This window comes from Papilio machaon, chromosome 23 (assembly GCF_912999745.1).
Source record: "Papilio machaon chromosome 23, ilPapMach1.1, whole genome shotgun sequence".
NCBI lineage: Eukaryota > Metazoa > Arthropoda > Insecta > Lepidoptera > Papilionidae > Papilio > Papilio machaon.
This window is the reverse complement of record NC_060008.1, coordinates 1,125,009-1,141,350: the sequence shown is the minus strand read 5'-3', so window position 1 is coordinate 1,141,350 and position 16,342 is coordinate 1,125,009. Positions and strand designations below refer to the sequence as shown.

Genomic DNA, 16,342 nt, shown 5'->3' with positions numbered 1-16,342 from the left:
AAATACCTTCATTATTGTGCCGGTTTAGTAATGTAACGCAAGAGTCGACGCGCGTTTGCCGGTTTGCTTCAGTCAATTCGTGAGGTACCCACGTTTCAAGCTTTTTAATCTTCCCAATTTGCTTCAAGTGAATTAAAACAGTTTTATCACTAACATCGCAGCCTGCAGCTAACTCGGACGTGGTTTGCGATGGATCCGCTTCCACAATAGCCTTCAACTCTTCATTATCAACTTGAGTCTCAGGCCGTCCACGGGGCTTGTTCTGCAGATCGAAATTTCCAGAACGAAAACGTTGGAACCAAAAACGAACTGTGTTTTCTTTTGCAACACGACCGCCATACACATCATTCACCCTTCGAGTCGTTTCCGCAGCACTAGTGCCACGTCGGAACTCGTACTCGTAAATAATGCGATATTTTAAGTTTTCCATTTTGTAAAATGAGTGACGCAAACAGAAAAAAACAGAAGAAAAAAACAAATGAATGACGGTCATCGAACCACAAATACATGAGTCTATAGCTGTACAAATTTGAATTTGGAATTCCTTACCAAAGAGGAGAAATTCGTGATTAAAGTGGCCAGTACGAAAAACGCCAATTTCATATGTAAGGACCTAATATTAATATTTGATAGAAAAATATAAATAATGCAAATTTAAGGCAATAATCTAGGTAATGTTTTGTTTAATTAACACGTAGTTATAATAAACTCAGTCTAACCGTGTTTTTCTTCTGAAACACATTTACAGAAATTCCCAGATATTACACAAATTTAAGATTTACTAGAAGACCAATCAGTTTTCTGGCTTAAGTGCTAATTCAACTACTATTCCCCGTAACGCCACCTATCGGGTCCAATTAATATTAAATACCAATCCAGGATTTACCAAAAAATTGACAAAAAGACAATCAATACAACGGTTTGTGACAAGTGTGACAGAATGTAACAAAAAATATCGTGTTTTCACAGATTAAAAATTATTAAATATAATTATTGAAATATTTCTTCCAATTTTCTCTATTTATCTAAATTAGACAGCATTATGTAAGACTAGTATAGTTTAATTCATCAATTAGGATATAAGATTGAAAATGTAGATAATTAAATTGAATAGATTAGTTTTACGACTAATAACGTAAAAATAGGACAGTTTTATTTTAGAATAATATGTAGAGTTCATAAGATCAGTACTGATCTATATCATAACGTATTATCTATATATAACTCCGTCCGCGAGGAATTAAAAAACTGAGTTAGTAGCCTTTGTGTTCTTCCAGTCTATGTTCTACGTCTATGCCTAATTTTATCAAGATCCGTTGAACCGTTACGGAGATACATTCAAACAAACATCCATCTAAACATTCGCTTTTTTAATATTAGTATGATAAAGTTCATATCGACGGCAGAAAGCGGAAATGTCGTATCTCGAAAATTGGCCCAAATAAGTTAACATCAATTGCTGTAACTAGTAAAAATAATCAATGGATTAGTAACTTTAGGACATACCAATTAACGGTATCAAATAACGCTTAGATCGATAGAAATACGTTCCAAAGTTCAACTTCCTATCTATCTGGTGTAAAACTAGATATTTTGAGATACGACATTTCTGCTTTCTGCCGTCGATATTAACGTCACCTACTTCTTAACTTCTTGCGAGTTTTTAAGTAGAACACAATGTTAGGTGTGTTGCGACGTACCGCTGTGTGAGGATATTTGAACACGATTATACCAGAAGTGTCAAACTCAATTTTGCAGAGGGCATATATATTAAATCTTGAATTTGTAGGTGGGCCAGATTTAAAATAAAAAAATTACCCTCGGGCCGTATCTTTAACATGACTGGATTATACGATTTTTTTGGTCATGTGCGCACTGCGATTAAAAATGTGTTCTGTGCAACGACTCATGCGTACTTCCGAGCTGAAAAGTAAGCTTTGAAAACCATAATCCGTAACTTGTATGAACACTTTGAATTTAGGCTCATGATATGTTAGGATTTAAAAACTTTTGTGCCATATTGGAGGAATTCAAACGAAGTTATGTATTCAACAGAAGTGTTCAAGGATCACTCTTAATAAAATTTTGTAATTTCTGCTTATACCACTATATTAAAGATTGAGTATTGAATAATTGATATGATATAGATTTGTATTGTGAAATAAATAGTTACCTTGTATTTAAAATGAATATAATATAGCTCTTATTAGAAAGACATCATCATCAGCTCAGTATACGTCCCCACTGAGGTTCTTTTAGCGTAATCTAAGTTAGGTGTGACTAGGACATAGTCAACATTGGCCAAGTGCGGGTTGACTTCATATATCTTTGAATTTCTTCTCAGATATGTGGAGCATCACGATGTTTTCCTTCAAATATACAATCACTGTATATAAAATATGTGTCGTTTATTTTGAAACAAGTACATTATAAGAAATAATAAAGATATGAATGTAAGCAATCAATTATTAAATATTTCATTTTTTTATGTATTAAAAAAGGTACTGATTAATTTTGGTACGAAGTGTACCAAAATTTTTATCATTATTAATGTTGAATATATGTTTTAGTAAAATGAATGGTCTGGGTTTTGTTTATTTATTAGTTTATATTATTTGCAATAACAAAGATCTTCCATCGAGTTTTGTTTACTAAATATTGTAAATTTGAACAAGTATTTAAAATTAAGTTATACAGTCAAAATCTGTTATAACGACATCGAAGGGACTACTCATATTGAGTCGTAAAAACCGATAGTTGTAACAACCGGTGACAGGTATTAATAGGAAAGATATGTATATAACATTCAGCCAGGACCTTTGATTTTGGTCAATTTAACCGGTATGTTGTTCTAAACGGTGTCGCTATAAACGGTTTTGACTGTATTTAATTTATTAATAAATATTAGATTTAGATAATCACGAAGCTCTTGGAGCAATATAAGACTAAAATCTGTTAAATAATAAAAATCTAAGTAAATAAGTTCATTTAATTATTTGTAACTTTCCTTCCGCGAAATGTTTCTTAAAGAATACACTCTTAAACCCTATTTCCACTAGCGGCTAGCTAACTGGCCCGTTTACCTAAGTGGAAATAAACAAATACGTAAAGAAAATTTTCTCTTAATACTTAGTACGGATCGTTTTTTTTTTTGTATATCAAAAAGGTGGCAAACGAGCAAACGGCCACTCGCCGAAATAGTGAGGTGACCTTTGCCCATAGACATCCCCAAATGCAGATGCGTTGCCTACCCTTAATCAACGGAGAAGAGGACGCAAAGATACAGAATATTTCTCCTTACTATGCGTCCCCACTTCCGCCAAATCCACTTCCCCTTCCCTTCCTTTCCTAATAAGAAAAGGGTGAGAAGGGAAAGAGGACCAAAATTAATAAGGAAAAGTTATTAAAATTTGCTTTGAAATCTATGTCGACCAGTCAAGGCTGTCCTCATAATCCCATTGCGGTTAGTTTCACAGAATTGAGAAGTAATTCACTAACAATAACATCCATAATTATTGTTTCTATATAAATACTAGCCGTCGCCCGCGACTCCGTCCGCGCGCATTTAAAAAATGGGGGGGGGGGTTATGAAAAATAGATGTTGGCCGATTCTTAGACCTACTGAATATGCTCACAAAATTTCATGAGAATCGGTCAAGCCGTTTCGGAGGAGTTCAAGTTCGAACCCCGTGACACGAGAATTTTATATATAAGATTATTATTTTCATACAATCCGTTGGTTTCTGAGATCGAAATCTCATTAAAAAATATATCGTCATCTCTGTCATTATCTTTGACAAAACAGAGATAACAATATGTTTACACGTTGATTTTGTTCTCAGAATTTCACGGAAAATGAGTCATCAAGATCGTGCGTGAACTCGTCGTTTTATTGAAATAAACATTTTTATTTGAATAAATTTCATACAATATTTATGATTAGCCTAGTTTTAATATAAACATAATTTTTATTATTATTCTAGTATTATTTTAAAACGGAATCCTTCCTGTAGATTATCTTATACGAAATAAGATAAAATTTATGTCTATTTACTTTTGTAGTAGTATTGACGTCGTGTCTTTAGTAGACAATGTCCACATTGCAAACTAGATGGCGTTACTTGTTATAAATTAAACTTGATAAATACATAAATTGTTTTCTATCTACGAGCTGTCGTTCGCGACTCCGTGCGTAATTGAAAAAATTTCATCAAGATCCATTGAGCTGTTACGGAGATGTCTTCATCAATTCATCTAAACCTTCACATTTATAATATTAGTAAGATTTATGTTTTTGTGGATTCTACTAAAACAATACTAATAATAACTACATATTGGTTCTAAAGCCGGCTACACACCTTCAGTTATAATTGTATAATTAAACTGAAAGTTGACAATATGCCCACAAACGTATAGTAAGTACGTAGTAACTATACATTTGAAACTGAAGGTGTGTAGCGAGGTTAATACGCAAAAAGTTAAAAGATGATAAAGTTATTTTAGTTGTTGGTTACACTAGTTAAACATCTGTTGTAGGAAAACAATGAGAAATTATTAAAAATATTAAAACATGTTTGAACTCTTCATAGTAGTTACTCAGTATAAAAACACAGCTGTTTATATATTGCATGAATGTGTGAAGACGAGGAAAAAATAATTAAATCCAAGTTATTTTAAGGACATCTCTCCCCAGCTGTAAGAATTCTAAAAACGTTCAGTGTTTTTTCTCCGTAGTACAGAAATTAAAGTTATCGAACTACTAGTTGTCGCTCGCGGTTCCGTCCGCACGGAATTAAAAAAAAACGTAATGAGTACTCTATGTGTTCTTCCAGATTATGTTCTACATTTTTGCCAAATTTCATCAAGATTCATTGAGCCATTCCGGAGATACCTTCAAACATCCATCCATCCATCTAAACTTTCGCATTTATAATATTAGTAAGATAAAGAGTAAGTAGGATTGGGGACAGACAGATGGCCGGCTGTAAAAAAATGGCCAAATGTTATCTTACTATTATAAATGCGAATGTTTAGATGGATGGATGTTTGTTTGAATGTATCTCTGGAACGGCTGAACGGATCTTCATGAACTTTGACAGAGACGTATAATATAGTCTGGAAGAAGACATAGGCTACTTATTAAGTTTTTTTTTTAAAGCCGCGCGGACGGAGTTGCCGGCGACAGCTAGTGGTTTATAAAACGTTGTGCGCAGACCCCACTTGAGTGGGATAAAGCCAAGAAGATGATGATGATGCACTATAAAAAGTAACTTAGCCTTAATTTGGATTAAAACTTTACGCTTTAGATCTGATACCATAATTTGTGGAAGTAGCTTTGTCTTTGTATAGACGTTACATAGATCGTTTTTTAAACGTTATAACGATAACGTTATAACTAGAAAAAACATGTGATATCCTAGTTTCTAAAGTTTACATCGTTGTAAATGTTCCAAAGAAATAAATCCGTCTTCCGCACTGGATTCTCTGCATCTATTTTTAGTGCAGTTAAGGTTAGTTAGAGGACGTTGAACTTACAGTTTAATATAAGACGGTCGTCGCTACGTCTGTCTGCGTCTGTTCGCCTTACAATTTACCGATAAACAACGACTATTTTATAACTTGTATATGAATATGAATATGAGGATGAACTAGAATTGTGGCTATTGATCTAGGAGCAGTGATCTCGCGCGAAATAATAAGGAAGGATGGATAGATGTTTGTTTGAAGATATCTCCAGAACGGCTCAACGGATCTTGATGAAATTTGGCATAGATGTAGAGCATAGTCTGGAAGAACATGTAAGCTTCTTTGTACGTTGTTTTTAAATTCCGCGCGGAAAGAGTCAAGTGCGACAGCTAGTAATATATAATTTAACCTATCGACCGAAGAAAGTTCATATGAAAGGTCAAAAAAGGTTTAATATAATGTTTTAACATATAAGATTCTTCTATTTCTGATACATGCTTTATAATGACTAATTTCATACAGTCGAGGACGTTTATTTAGTACCCATTTAGGGTGAAATGTAATTTTGACACTCAAGCATTAAGGACGAAAATTTATAACGACTGCTAAACAACGGCTTTTATGGTGATAGTTTGCTATACGATGTTCGATTTTAAGTGGGAAGCTAATTTAATTTTTTGACTGTAACAGTTAAAAAATGTCCTGATTGTATACAAAAATGAATATTTAAGTAATTCAATTTCAGTGGTTACGTAATAAAAATGAGATAAATAACTACGACAAGTTTATTGAATGAAAACTTGCATGACGACCAAATATGGCGCATGATGTCATAGCCTGAGATGTTGATGGTCTTGAACATAAGTTGTTATCTAGGGATTACGTCAGGTCGTGGGTCGTACAATACGTGGGCACTACCTCAAGGCGACTTGGACCTCAACACTTATTGTAACGGCCTTATATTAAATTGATAAATTTCATACAAGTAAAAAATCTTACTCTGACTTAATATTTCTTGTTTTTTTTTTCTCAAACAAAATATTATTAATAATGTTTTTATTATTTATCAGCTTGTACTGTAAGTTAATAAATATATCCCAACCACAGCATAGTTGTGTTTTTAAGCGTGTGTTATACCTAGTACATTTTTATATGATGTTATTTTTCAATAGTAGAATAGCTTTCTTATAAATTACAAGTATTGGCCTACAATATTTTAAATGACCCTAAAATATGAGCGTGAGAGTTCTTTTTACAATTCACCGAGCACAATGGTCTTGGCTGCAAGTTCCGAGGCAGCTTTCCATTCCAGTAAGTATGTCAAACAACGCCACTTTGAACGGTTCGATGTTGGCCGAGACAAGTGCAATTACTTTCTAGACCAGATATTTTTTACGGTGAAAATTGATCTTTTATGAAGATTCTTTTCACTCAGTAAGCTGAACGATTGTTGCTTAAAGCTTACAGTCGGTAAATGTACCATTGTAGGTTCGATATACCCTTAATTTCGTTATCTTTTACTTTAATGTAACTTAATTACCAAGTTTTGGACAAAAAGTCCAGTACTAAATAAAAAAAACGCCTTACACAGATGTTAATTCTCCTTCTAAATACCTTTCCGGTAATTCCCAGGTAGGTTACCAATCAATACTGGAGTTGTAACAGCTGCGCGCGCTGTATTGTCCTGCCGATCAATAGTCTGTTGTCACGCGCAGAACTTTTCTGTTTTTTTTTTACAGGTAGGATTGGGTACTGCTGTATCAACCTTCAACATCACATTACACAACTCTAACGACACATTACTATTCATGTATTTAGTAGAATGAACATCTGTTACTTAGAGAAATAGCTAAAGCGAGATGAGACGAAATTTATTTTCAGTTTTTTTTCGCAATTGTATTCTAGTCTTTATGTTCATGTAATGGCTTGAAATAGTAAATTTTCTAGACTAATGTATTTTACTAGTAGTATTCTGTAGGTAATTAGGAAAATGATCACTTTGTAATCTAAAGCAACTATCAAAAGTAGACTTTGATCAGAACATTACTATTTCCTATTTTATTTAATTCCTGATAATGCTTTTTAGTTCATTTAAGAGATAAGTAGTAGTGATTTGGGTGTTGAAAGAAACAAAGAAATTTTCAACATATTTTTTTATTTCATTTCACTTTGGGAATGTATCACGCGAGTGATCCCGTTGTTCGAGCAAATTAATATTCCTCAGCACCTTCGCCCTCGCCCTCCGCAGAGTCCATGCCGACCTCTTCGTAGTCCTTCTCGAGTGCGGCAAGGTCCTCGCGGGCCTCGGAGAACTCGCCCTCCTCCATACCCTCACCGACGTACCAGTGCACGAAGGCGCGCTTGGCGTACATCAGGTCGAACTTGTGGTCGAGACGCGCCCAAGCCTCCGCGATGGCGGTGGTGTTGGACAACATGCAGACGGCGCGTTGCACCTTGGCGAGGTCGCCGCCGGGTACCACGGTGGGTGGTTGGTAGTTGATGCCGACCTTGAAACCGGTGGGGCACCAGTCCACGAACTGGATGGTGCGCTTGGTCTTGATGGTCGCGATGGCGGCGTTCACGTCCTTGGGCACGACGTCACCACGGTACAACATGCAGCACGCCATGTACTTGCCGTGGCGTGGGTCGCATTTTACCATCTGGTTGGCGGGCTCGAAACAGGCGTTGGTGATTTCGGCCACCGACAGCTGCTCGTGGTACGCCTTCTCGGCAGAGATGACGGGTGCGTATGTCACCAGAGGGAAGTGGATACGCGGGTAGGGCACCAAGTTGGTCTGGAACTCGGTTAGGTCGACGTTGAGGGCACCATCGAAACGCAGGGATGCGGTGATGGAGGATACGATTTGGCCAATAAGTCTGTTCAGGTTGGTGTAAGTGGGGCGCTCGATGTCGAGGTTACGACGGCAGATATCGTAGATGGCCTCGTTGTCGACCATGAAGGCGCAGTCGGAATGCTCCAGTGTGGTGTGGGTGGTCAGGATGGAATTGTACGGTTCGACGACTGCGGTAGAGACCTGGGGGGCGGGGTAGATGGCAAATTCGAGCTTGGACTTCTTTCCGTAGTCTACAGAGAGACGTTCCATCAAGAGAGAAGTGAAACCGGATCCGGTGCCACCGCCGAAGGAGTGGAAGATGAGGAAGCCCTGGAGTCCGGTACATTGGTCGGCGAGCTTGCGGATGCGGTCGAGGACCAGGTCGACGATTTCCTTGCCGATGGTGTAGTGACCGCGCGCATAGTTGTTGGCCGCGTCTTCCTTACCAGTGATAAGTTGTTCTGGGTGAAACAACTGTCTGTATGTACCAGTGCGAACCTCATCTGTGAACAAAGAGATTACGATTAAAAAATCACATTTCATGTGCAAAATACATCTAGCAATAGAGAAAGTCTTCGATCTCGAGACTATTCTTTAATCAACTTACCAACTACTGTAGGCTCCAAGTCAACGAAGACAGCCCTGGGAACGTGTTTGCCGGCGCCAGTCTCGCTGAAGAATGTGTTGAAAGAGTCATCGCCACCGCCGATGGTCTTATCGGTGGGCATCTGACCGTCGGGCTGGATGCCATGCTCGAGACAGTACAGCTCCCAGCAGGCGTTACCGATCTGGACACCAGCCTGGCCAACGTGTACGGAGATGCACTCACGCTGTTGAGAGAAAAAATAATCGTTAATAAAAATATTATAACAAGTAAAAATTATCAAAAAAATTACTGAGTGAAATCGGCGAAAGTACGAAACATCGGTATGTAACGGGTAATTCTACTAGATATTTCAAGCAACTATGTTATCGAATGACCTGTAAAACTTTGATAAATCAAGAGTCATCGCTCAATTTTTCACTTTATCAATAAACTAATTTTAGTTATGATTACTAACAAACTGCGAATCAACATCAATAAATCAAGGGCGTGGCATCCTTGATCTCTAGAGACCGAACCCTTACAATATTCAATTTGCCGGCAAGAATAACAAGGAATCATATCAAAAGTTAGAATTCGACACAAAATCTGCATTCTTTATTTGAATTACAGAACGCCACACCCGACCTCGTGGACATTTCACAGATCTCGCGCTAAGCGCCGACAAAATGGCGTCACCACCCGGCGAAATTGTCGCAAAACGCGATTCCACGGCTTTTGCAGAGAATAAATTATTAAAAATAGATTAATATCCGAAAAGAATGGTTACTTACCATTTTGAAATGAGTTGTGTTGAACTTAATGTAGATTTAAATTAATAAATTAATCAGTCGACGTTCCGCACGACCGGTTAAGAGGTTTGCCGAACGTATAATATCGTGAAAATTCCGTTGGCCAAGTATTTATAGTGCCGGCGCCTCGGGAAGCGACGCTACTCGTCGCAAGCTCTGATTGGTGGATTGGACTGCCGCATGGGCGTATCGACCAATAAGGTTAAAGCTGCATTATATCACCATTGCAGGAATATGTGGGCTACTGCTGATTCACGCGCCTTTTAGTGACTCGATCGTATTTGTGTCGATGTCGATGTTTTCGCAAATATAGACGGAGTTACTTTTTGCCATCACAATTTTCAAAATCGTTTTGTTCGGATTTAGTGATAATGTTTGTTTCTTAAGATATTGTGACGTTCATAAACTTCAAGTTTATACAAGGAAAATATGGATTGCAATGTAAATATTCTTCATCCTATTTAAAAGAATAATTTCTCCGACATTATATTTTTATGTATTACATTTAATTATATAAAACAAAATTACTGTGACAACTACGACTAACATCAAGTTTTTGTTATGTTCGGGTTCTAATTGATTAATTAACCATAATAATGATGTAATTAATGTGATGGAAGACATAATATCTGTCCTTAGGAAAGCAAAATTGAGCCTACAACGTAAAAAAGTTGCACTGATGTAATTTCTCTGGTGACATAAACTCGTAAATGCTTATGGATGATGGCTATGAACTTATGATATTGTTGATCATATGTTAGGTAATTTGCTGCTAATTCTATTGGCATTAGATGTTGAGTTTCTGTTGTTGTGCTCAAAATGTAATATTGTTTCATTTTCATTATTGTCATGTGTTTTACGTGTTTGTGTATGTATGTGTTTTATGCAAGATTAAAATAGATTGATTCATATTCATAACCTAATATGAAAATATGTCGATAAATATATCGGTAAAGAGCGCTACACTAAAAATCGTTATTTTCGTCGGAGGCGATCCAACTCACACATTGACAACCTTTACGTCTGTGACAGTTTTTTCAGATTGCATACAATATGATTACTATTTTCAATGTCGTTTATAATAGAAATTAAGGTTTAAGCTTAAATGAATGCCTCAGGATTTCAAACTTTGTATTAAATCAACTATTTAGACTCAAAAACAATGTTGCTTACTACGCACACTAACGTCGTCGTTCACATATTTATGCTACCATAAATGGGCATCTTGGAGTCTCGCCAAAGTTGCGGGAAAGGCGACCAAATTTAAAACTATGTGTGCGTTGTCCTGTCTCTAAATATATTTTATTCAATAAGAATAAGGATAAAATAATTTTATCTACAATGGTGCTGTTGTAAGTGCGATAGTATAAATAAAAACAAAATAGGTAACCAGAGTTACTACTAAATATGAAAAAAAATTCAATTTCAAATACTGAACATTAATATAATACGACCTCTGAAATATTTTATAGCATTCGGTATAGTTTTATGATTATTCAATGTATTAAATTAGCATTTTTTTTTCATTACGAATTATAAAAATTAACGCCATCTTTGGGCGGGTTAAGATACTGCTTGGTGATTCATTGTATAAATTATTACTTAAATTTGGAATAGCGCCATCTATAATCGATCTTGAAATAAAGTTCTTGTCAAATGTCAATTGCCTGTCTTGTCAATTTTGATAACCTAAAAGCATAGGTAAAACGATTTGTAATTAATTTTGTACTACTTGTAAATATCTTAATATATTACAGTGTAAAACTGTCTCATCATAATTACCTGTGTTTTATACGTTTAAGGTTGTAAGTTGCAAGTGACACCACAATTCATAGACTTAAGAAGATAAGAGAATTTAGGTTTGTATTCCTTTTACTTAACATTTTATAAATATTGTTGCTTACATAGAAATTATTGCAAAATTTTAAAGTCATAATAGTGTGTTGATTCTGAATCTATCAGTTAAAAAACTAGTATGGTATGATAATTAAAGTTGGTAATGTCGAGTTGATAAAAGATATTTCAGTATTTTCTCCAATAGTGTTTATTAATTTATTTAAATTCACAGATTTATAAATATACTTTAATACATAATATCAATTAAATGTCATAATTAAAAAAGCTCAGGAGGTTATAAACGCCAACGTGCCAACTTACTCTCAAAACTGCTGACATCACTTGCCAGTGAATGTCAAGGTAAAATGTTACATAAACTCCGTGAATAAAGTCTAATTTAGAATATTTTTATTAACTCTCAGTAACATTATGATAACTAAAAAAAATTCGGAGACATGCGTCATTAAATAACTAGATTCTAAGTCTAAGTTAATACTATTATATGTAAGTGAGCCTAACTTAGCCTTCAAAATTACTTGTACACATCATAAAATGTTTCTGATGCGGAATGTTTTCTTACTTAATATTCTAGGCCTATTCCCCTTTCTTCAGTTTTATATTTATAAAAGAATGTGAAGGCGAGGTGGATTTACGATGTTATAACGTAAAGAAAAGGTAATCCATTTTCTGTACATCTTCGTATCCATTAAACGCACATAAAAATAACCCATAGAAAAGTGAGTAAAATACCGCGTAATGCCACAGTTAAGCGATATGAATAAAAACAACGGTTAAAATCGCGATTCAAGTTTGAAAATTACTATTGTAAGTTTACATTTTGACAGTTTGAGTTCACAAAATCAATAATCGCAATCGCAAAAACTAATGGAATTAAAATTAAAAAATTTGACTTTGAAGATTGATTTCACCTTTAAACTTTGAATTTGTTTGGAAAACTCGAATTAACGATTTAAATAATTGCATTCGACTATTTAAAAAGACAAAAAAAAACACACAGACGAGAACCTCATACTTTTTGAAGTCGGTTAAAAAGTCCCGCCTGCCAGTACTGCGCTCCACAGGATTTAATTCAAAAATTACTCAAAATCTTTTAATATCTCGAATCTCGTAACCAATTCCCCTTAGCACTCTACTTACATACCTATTTAGTAATTTTGTATGAAGATTTGAAGAAAGCAATAAGCGTAACTACAGACTAAGTCTCTTTAAAATTCTCCAATAACGTGAAGAACGTTCAAAAGATAATAAGAAAGAAATAGAAGTTTAACTACGGTTTGTGCGATGAGCCAGAATTTCATTGCTTGTTTTCTTTTCGGTATGTATTCCATTTTACTCTTTGTACTTAAAGGCTGACTACCATTGCCGTCGCCAAGGGTTCCAAATGGGCTTTTATACCTCCCCTAGAATATCGAAAATTTGTAAAATACACTCCAAAATACCAAGATGTCTACAATCTCTACAGATTCACATAGATAACTCAAAAACTACTTGAGGAAATTTAAAAAATATTGTAACACAAACATGTTGATAAGCGTTCCCTCTGGATTCAAAAGAACTCAAGCCAACGTATTTGTAAATTTCTGATTGTTAATACTCGACATGTTGAATTGTTAATTCTTTTGCCACTTTGCACTCAAAGTAAATAATTTTCTTCGTTATCGTCATTTAAACGAACCATGTATAATTACAAATAAAAATAAAAAATAAGGCTGTTTCATTCGTTTGAAATCGTAATGAAAGGGACAAACAGTAAACGAGATGACGTATCCGTTCCGTTTTCCCGCGCCGTGTTGAACGCGAGCGCGCGAAGCATCGCCCAATATATTTCATTCCGCGCGCGATCGCTGGCTGTAAACGCTTGCGCAGCAACGAATTTACGAAATTCGAATTTGTCTCCGCGATTTAAATAAAAAAAACTCAGTTGTGCTCCTGTAATAATGAATTAAATTTCCCAGTGGATTTTGAGTGTTCGTGTTGTGATAGTTTTGGAGTAAAATTATAGAAGTTTTTGATTCACTGTGAGTATTTTTTTTTTTACGTTTTTAGATTGTTTATTTTTTATGACCTTCCGAGTCATATATCTCGTATGATGCCAAAATGTCGTAACGTATTTTTCTTGATATTAAAGTAGTTCTTGGCCTTTTATGGTCGTTTGTACTCCGTTATTTCTCGGATACGGACCGCGTATAGGATGGCAGGCAGGATCTAGACTCGCTTGGGGCTAAGCTGAGACTTAAGAGTACGGTATTGTACTGAATTATCTAGTTTGTTTAAATGTCACGGATATTTTGCGTCGTGACTTTCTCGAAGCTATCGCAGAACAATATTAATTGTTACGGATACGTTACGGATAATGTCAGTTTTATTAAATTTGCTATACAATTGAATAGAATTTTAATTGTTTGATCCTATATTTTACGAATATTGTCGTGGAAAGAAGGATAAAAAAATTATTTGGATGCGGCTGGAAGTGAAAATTATTCGTAGCCATTTAAATACTTTTCTACCCAGTGGCATAACAACAAGAAATATTAAGAGAAATATTTTCTTTCGCAAAGGAAATATCTACAACTAAAACATTAACAGTGTGTTATAAAAATGCAGTCTTGCGTTAATATATTAATTAACAAATAAGCAGTATAGATTGGTTGGCATGTTTGTATAAGTTTCTATTTAAAACTAGCTTTTACCCGCGACTCCGTCCGCGCGGAATAAAAAAAAATAGAAAACGGGGTAAAAATTATCCTATGTCCGTTTCCTGGTTCTAAGCTACCTGCCCACCAATTTTCAGTCAAATCGATTCAGCCGTTATTGAGTTATAAATGGTGTAACTAACACAACTTTCTTTTATATATATAGATGTGAAGTCGAAGGACCAATGATGGTAATTTAAGAACTTTTATCCTACCTACCTACCTTACCTACAGTATCTACACTTATAATTTTATATCTACCCACATCACACAGTTATTATACCATACTAGAGTTAGTTTACAGCAAGTACATAAGACCTTATTCGTTTATTTTCTTTTTAATTATGGTAACAAAGTTTTGATATGGATCTATCTAACCATTTATGGGTAACATAAATATTAATGTTTACTAACAAAGTAAGAAACTTAAAGGTTTTTTTATGTCTTGTATCTTCTTAAAAGGATATAAAAATTGCTATTCGCTTTTCATAAAATGTAAAAGGTCATAAATCAACACAACTGACGAAAATTGTTACATATATAAAGAACCCATTAGATATGGTCACATATATTCGTTAAGAACCTGTGCCATTTCGTCTGATGAAGAGTCCTGTGTAAAAATAATTTATTAAAGCAATTTTGGACAGGCCTAAAGATGTCGCCACCGCCGAAAGGGAAAGCGCCTACAAAGGGTGCCAAGCAAATCCTCGCCGAGAATACTGCTACAGTTACTTTCTATCGAAACATGTCTCTAGGCGCTACTGCATTTTTCAATATAATAACTTTTATATTCTTCTATGATCAAATGACGACGTCAGTTATTTTTATGAATGTCTTGGTAACAATTATATATGTAGTTTGCTATCAAATGATGAAATTTATAAGTCGGCCGAAATACACGACAGAGAATGTACTACTGGATCCTGGACTAGACCTGAATATGGAAGGAGGTATGGGAGAGCACGTGAAAGATATAGTCATATTATCTTCTATTACTCACCTTCTCGCTTTAATCTCAAATTACTTCTGGCTCCTTCTACTTTTGATCCCACTGAGAGGGTTCTGGCTGGTCTGGGTCAACTTCCTCGGGCCCTGGTTCTTCCAAGAAGCACCAGAAGATACAGAACAAGATGAGAAGAAACGAAAGAAGATGGAAAGGAAAATGAAACGCTATCAGCAATAGATTTTTTTATATTTGAGGCATTGATATTACTTTGTATTCTGTTTCTGTAAGAACATAATTCTACGATCCTATTTTTTTTTTTAAATGAATAAGTTAATGTAACTTGTACTTTTAAGTAAATTACTAAGGTTCTAATTCTAAATGCTTTGAAAGTCGTCAAACAACAATTCTGAAACCAGATTAACTTCTTTTTAATAAATTGTTCAATTGTTTTATTTTTATTTCGGTATTCTCTCTGGATATTTCTCGCCTTAATTGTGACGTTTTCTGATCTATTATACATGTATGGTGACCACTATAAAGTAGGTTATTATACAAAATATTAGTCGTATTCAATTTCATAGTTTTTTGTGTATTTAAATACATAATTACATTTGACTTGTATTATCATACATATTTTTTATGTCGTCGGTCCACCTGGATGCAGGACTCCCACGCTCTTGGTCCCCTTCCCAGGCCTATACCCAGCAGTGGGCAGATAAAGGCTGTTGATGATGATGATCATATTTACACGGAAATCTTTACCTTAAGAATAGATTTGTGCAATTTTGTTTACACACGCATGAAATAAATTATGTATGAAAAATGACTGAGTATAACATTAACACTTATTTATTTTTTTGTTATTATTTACAGAAAACCGATGTAATTTTGACTGAAATTTAACATTACAAAAATCTTAATAAATACCTCGAACTTATTGTTTTGTATAATTTAACCACGACGTATTTTCTTACAATAAAATGTATATTGAAAGCTATAGTTAGAATTTTAACAAACGATTTCATTGTCGTATGAAACGAAATATAAGATTGATTAAATTTATTAAAATTTTTATCAATTTTCGGTACAGTTTTGAAAAATTCACTGATTCCGAGCGTGTACCATAAAAAGCTTTAAAATGGAGTTATGTT

General features: G+C 34.9%; 2 protein-coding genes across 5 annotated transcripts in view; one reads left to right on the top strand and one right to left on the bottom strand.

Moving 5' to 3' along the window:
- Positions 1-7,604: 7,604 nt before the first annotated feature.
- Positions 7,605-9,795, bottom strand: LOC106713628 (tubulin alpha chain). The gene is made up of 3 exons (XM_014506465.2): positions 9,678-9,795; positions 8,908-9,130; positions 7,605-8,803 (listed from the first exon to the last, which is right to left on the bottom strand). Exons 1-3 carry the CDS (start codon positions 9,678-9,680, stop codon positions 7,677-7,679), a joined length of 1,353 nt encoding a protein of 450 aa, XP_014361951.1. The 5' UTR covers positions 9,681-9,795; the 3' UTR covers positions 7,605-7,676.
- Positions 9,796-11,368: 1,573 nt separating this feature from the next.
- The window catches only part of LOC106713592 (transmembrane protein 208), a 29,560-nt gene continuing 24,586 nt past the window's right edge, over positions 11,369-16,342 (top strand). For 2 of the 4 annotated variants that reach the window (XM_045683691.1, XM_045683690.1), the window contains exon 1: positions 13,364-13,570. Coding sequence is in view for 2 of the 4 variants with exons in the window: in XM_014506470.2 (XP_014361956.2) it covers positions 14,901-15,428 (528 nt within the window). In the remaining 2 variants the exon portion in view is untranslated. Of the gene's footprint in view, positions 11,397-11,497; positions 11,555-13,362; positions 13,571-14,892; positions 15,618-16,342 lie in introns of those variants that run through there. The other 2 variants (XM_014506470.2, XM_014506471.2) reach the window with 2 other exon arrangements.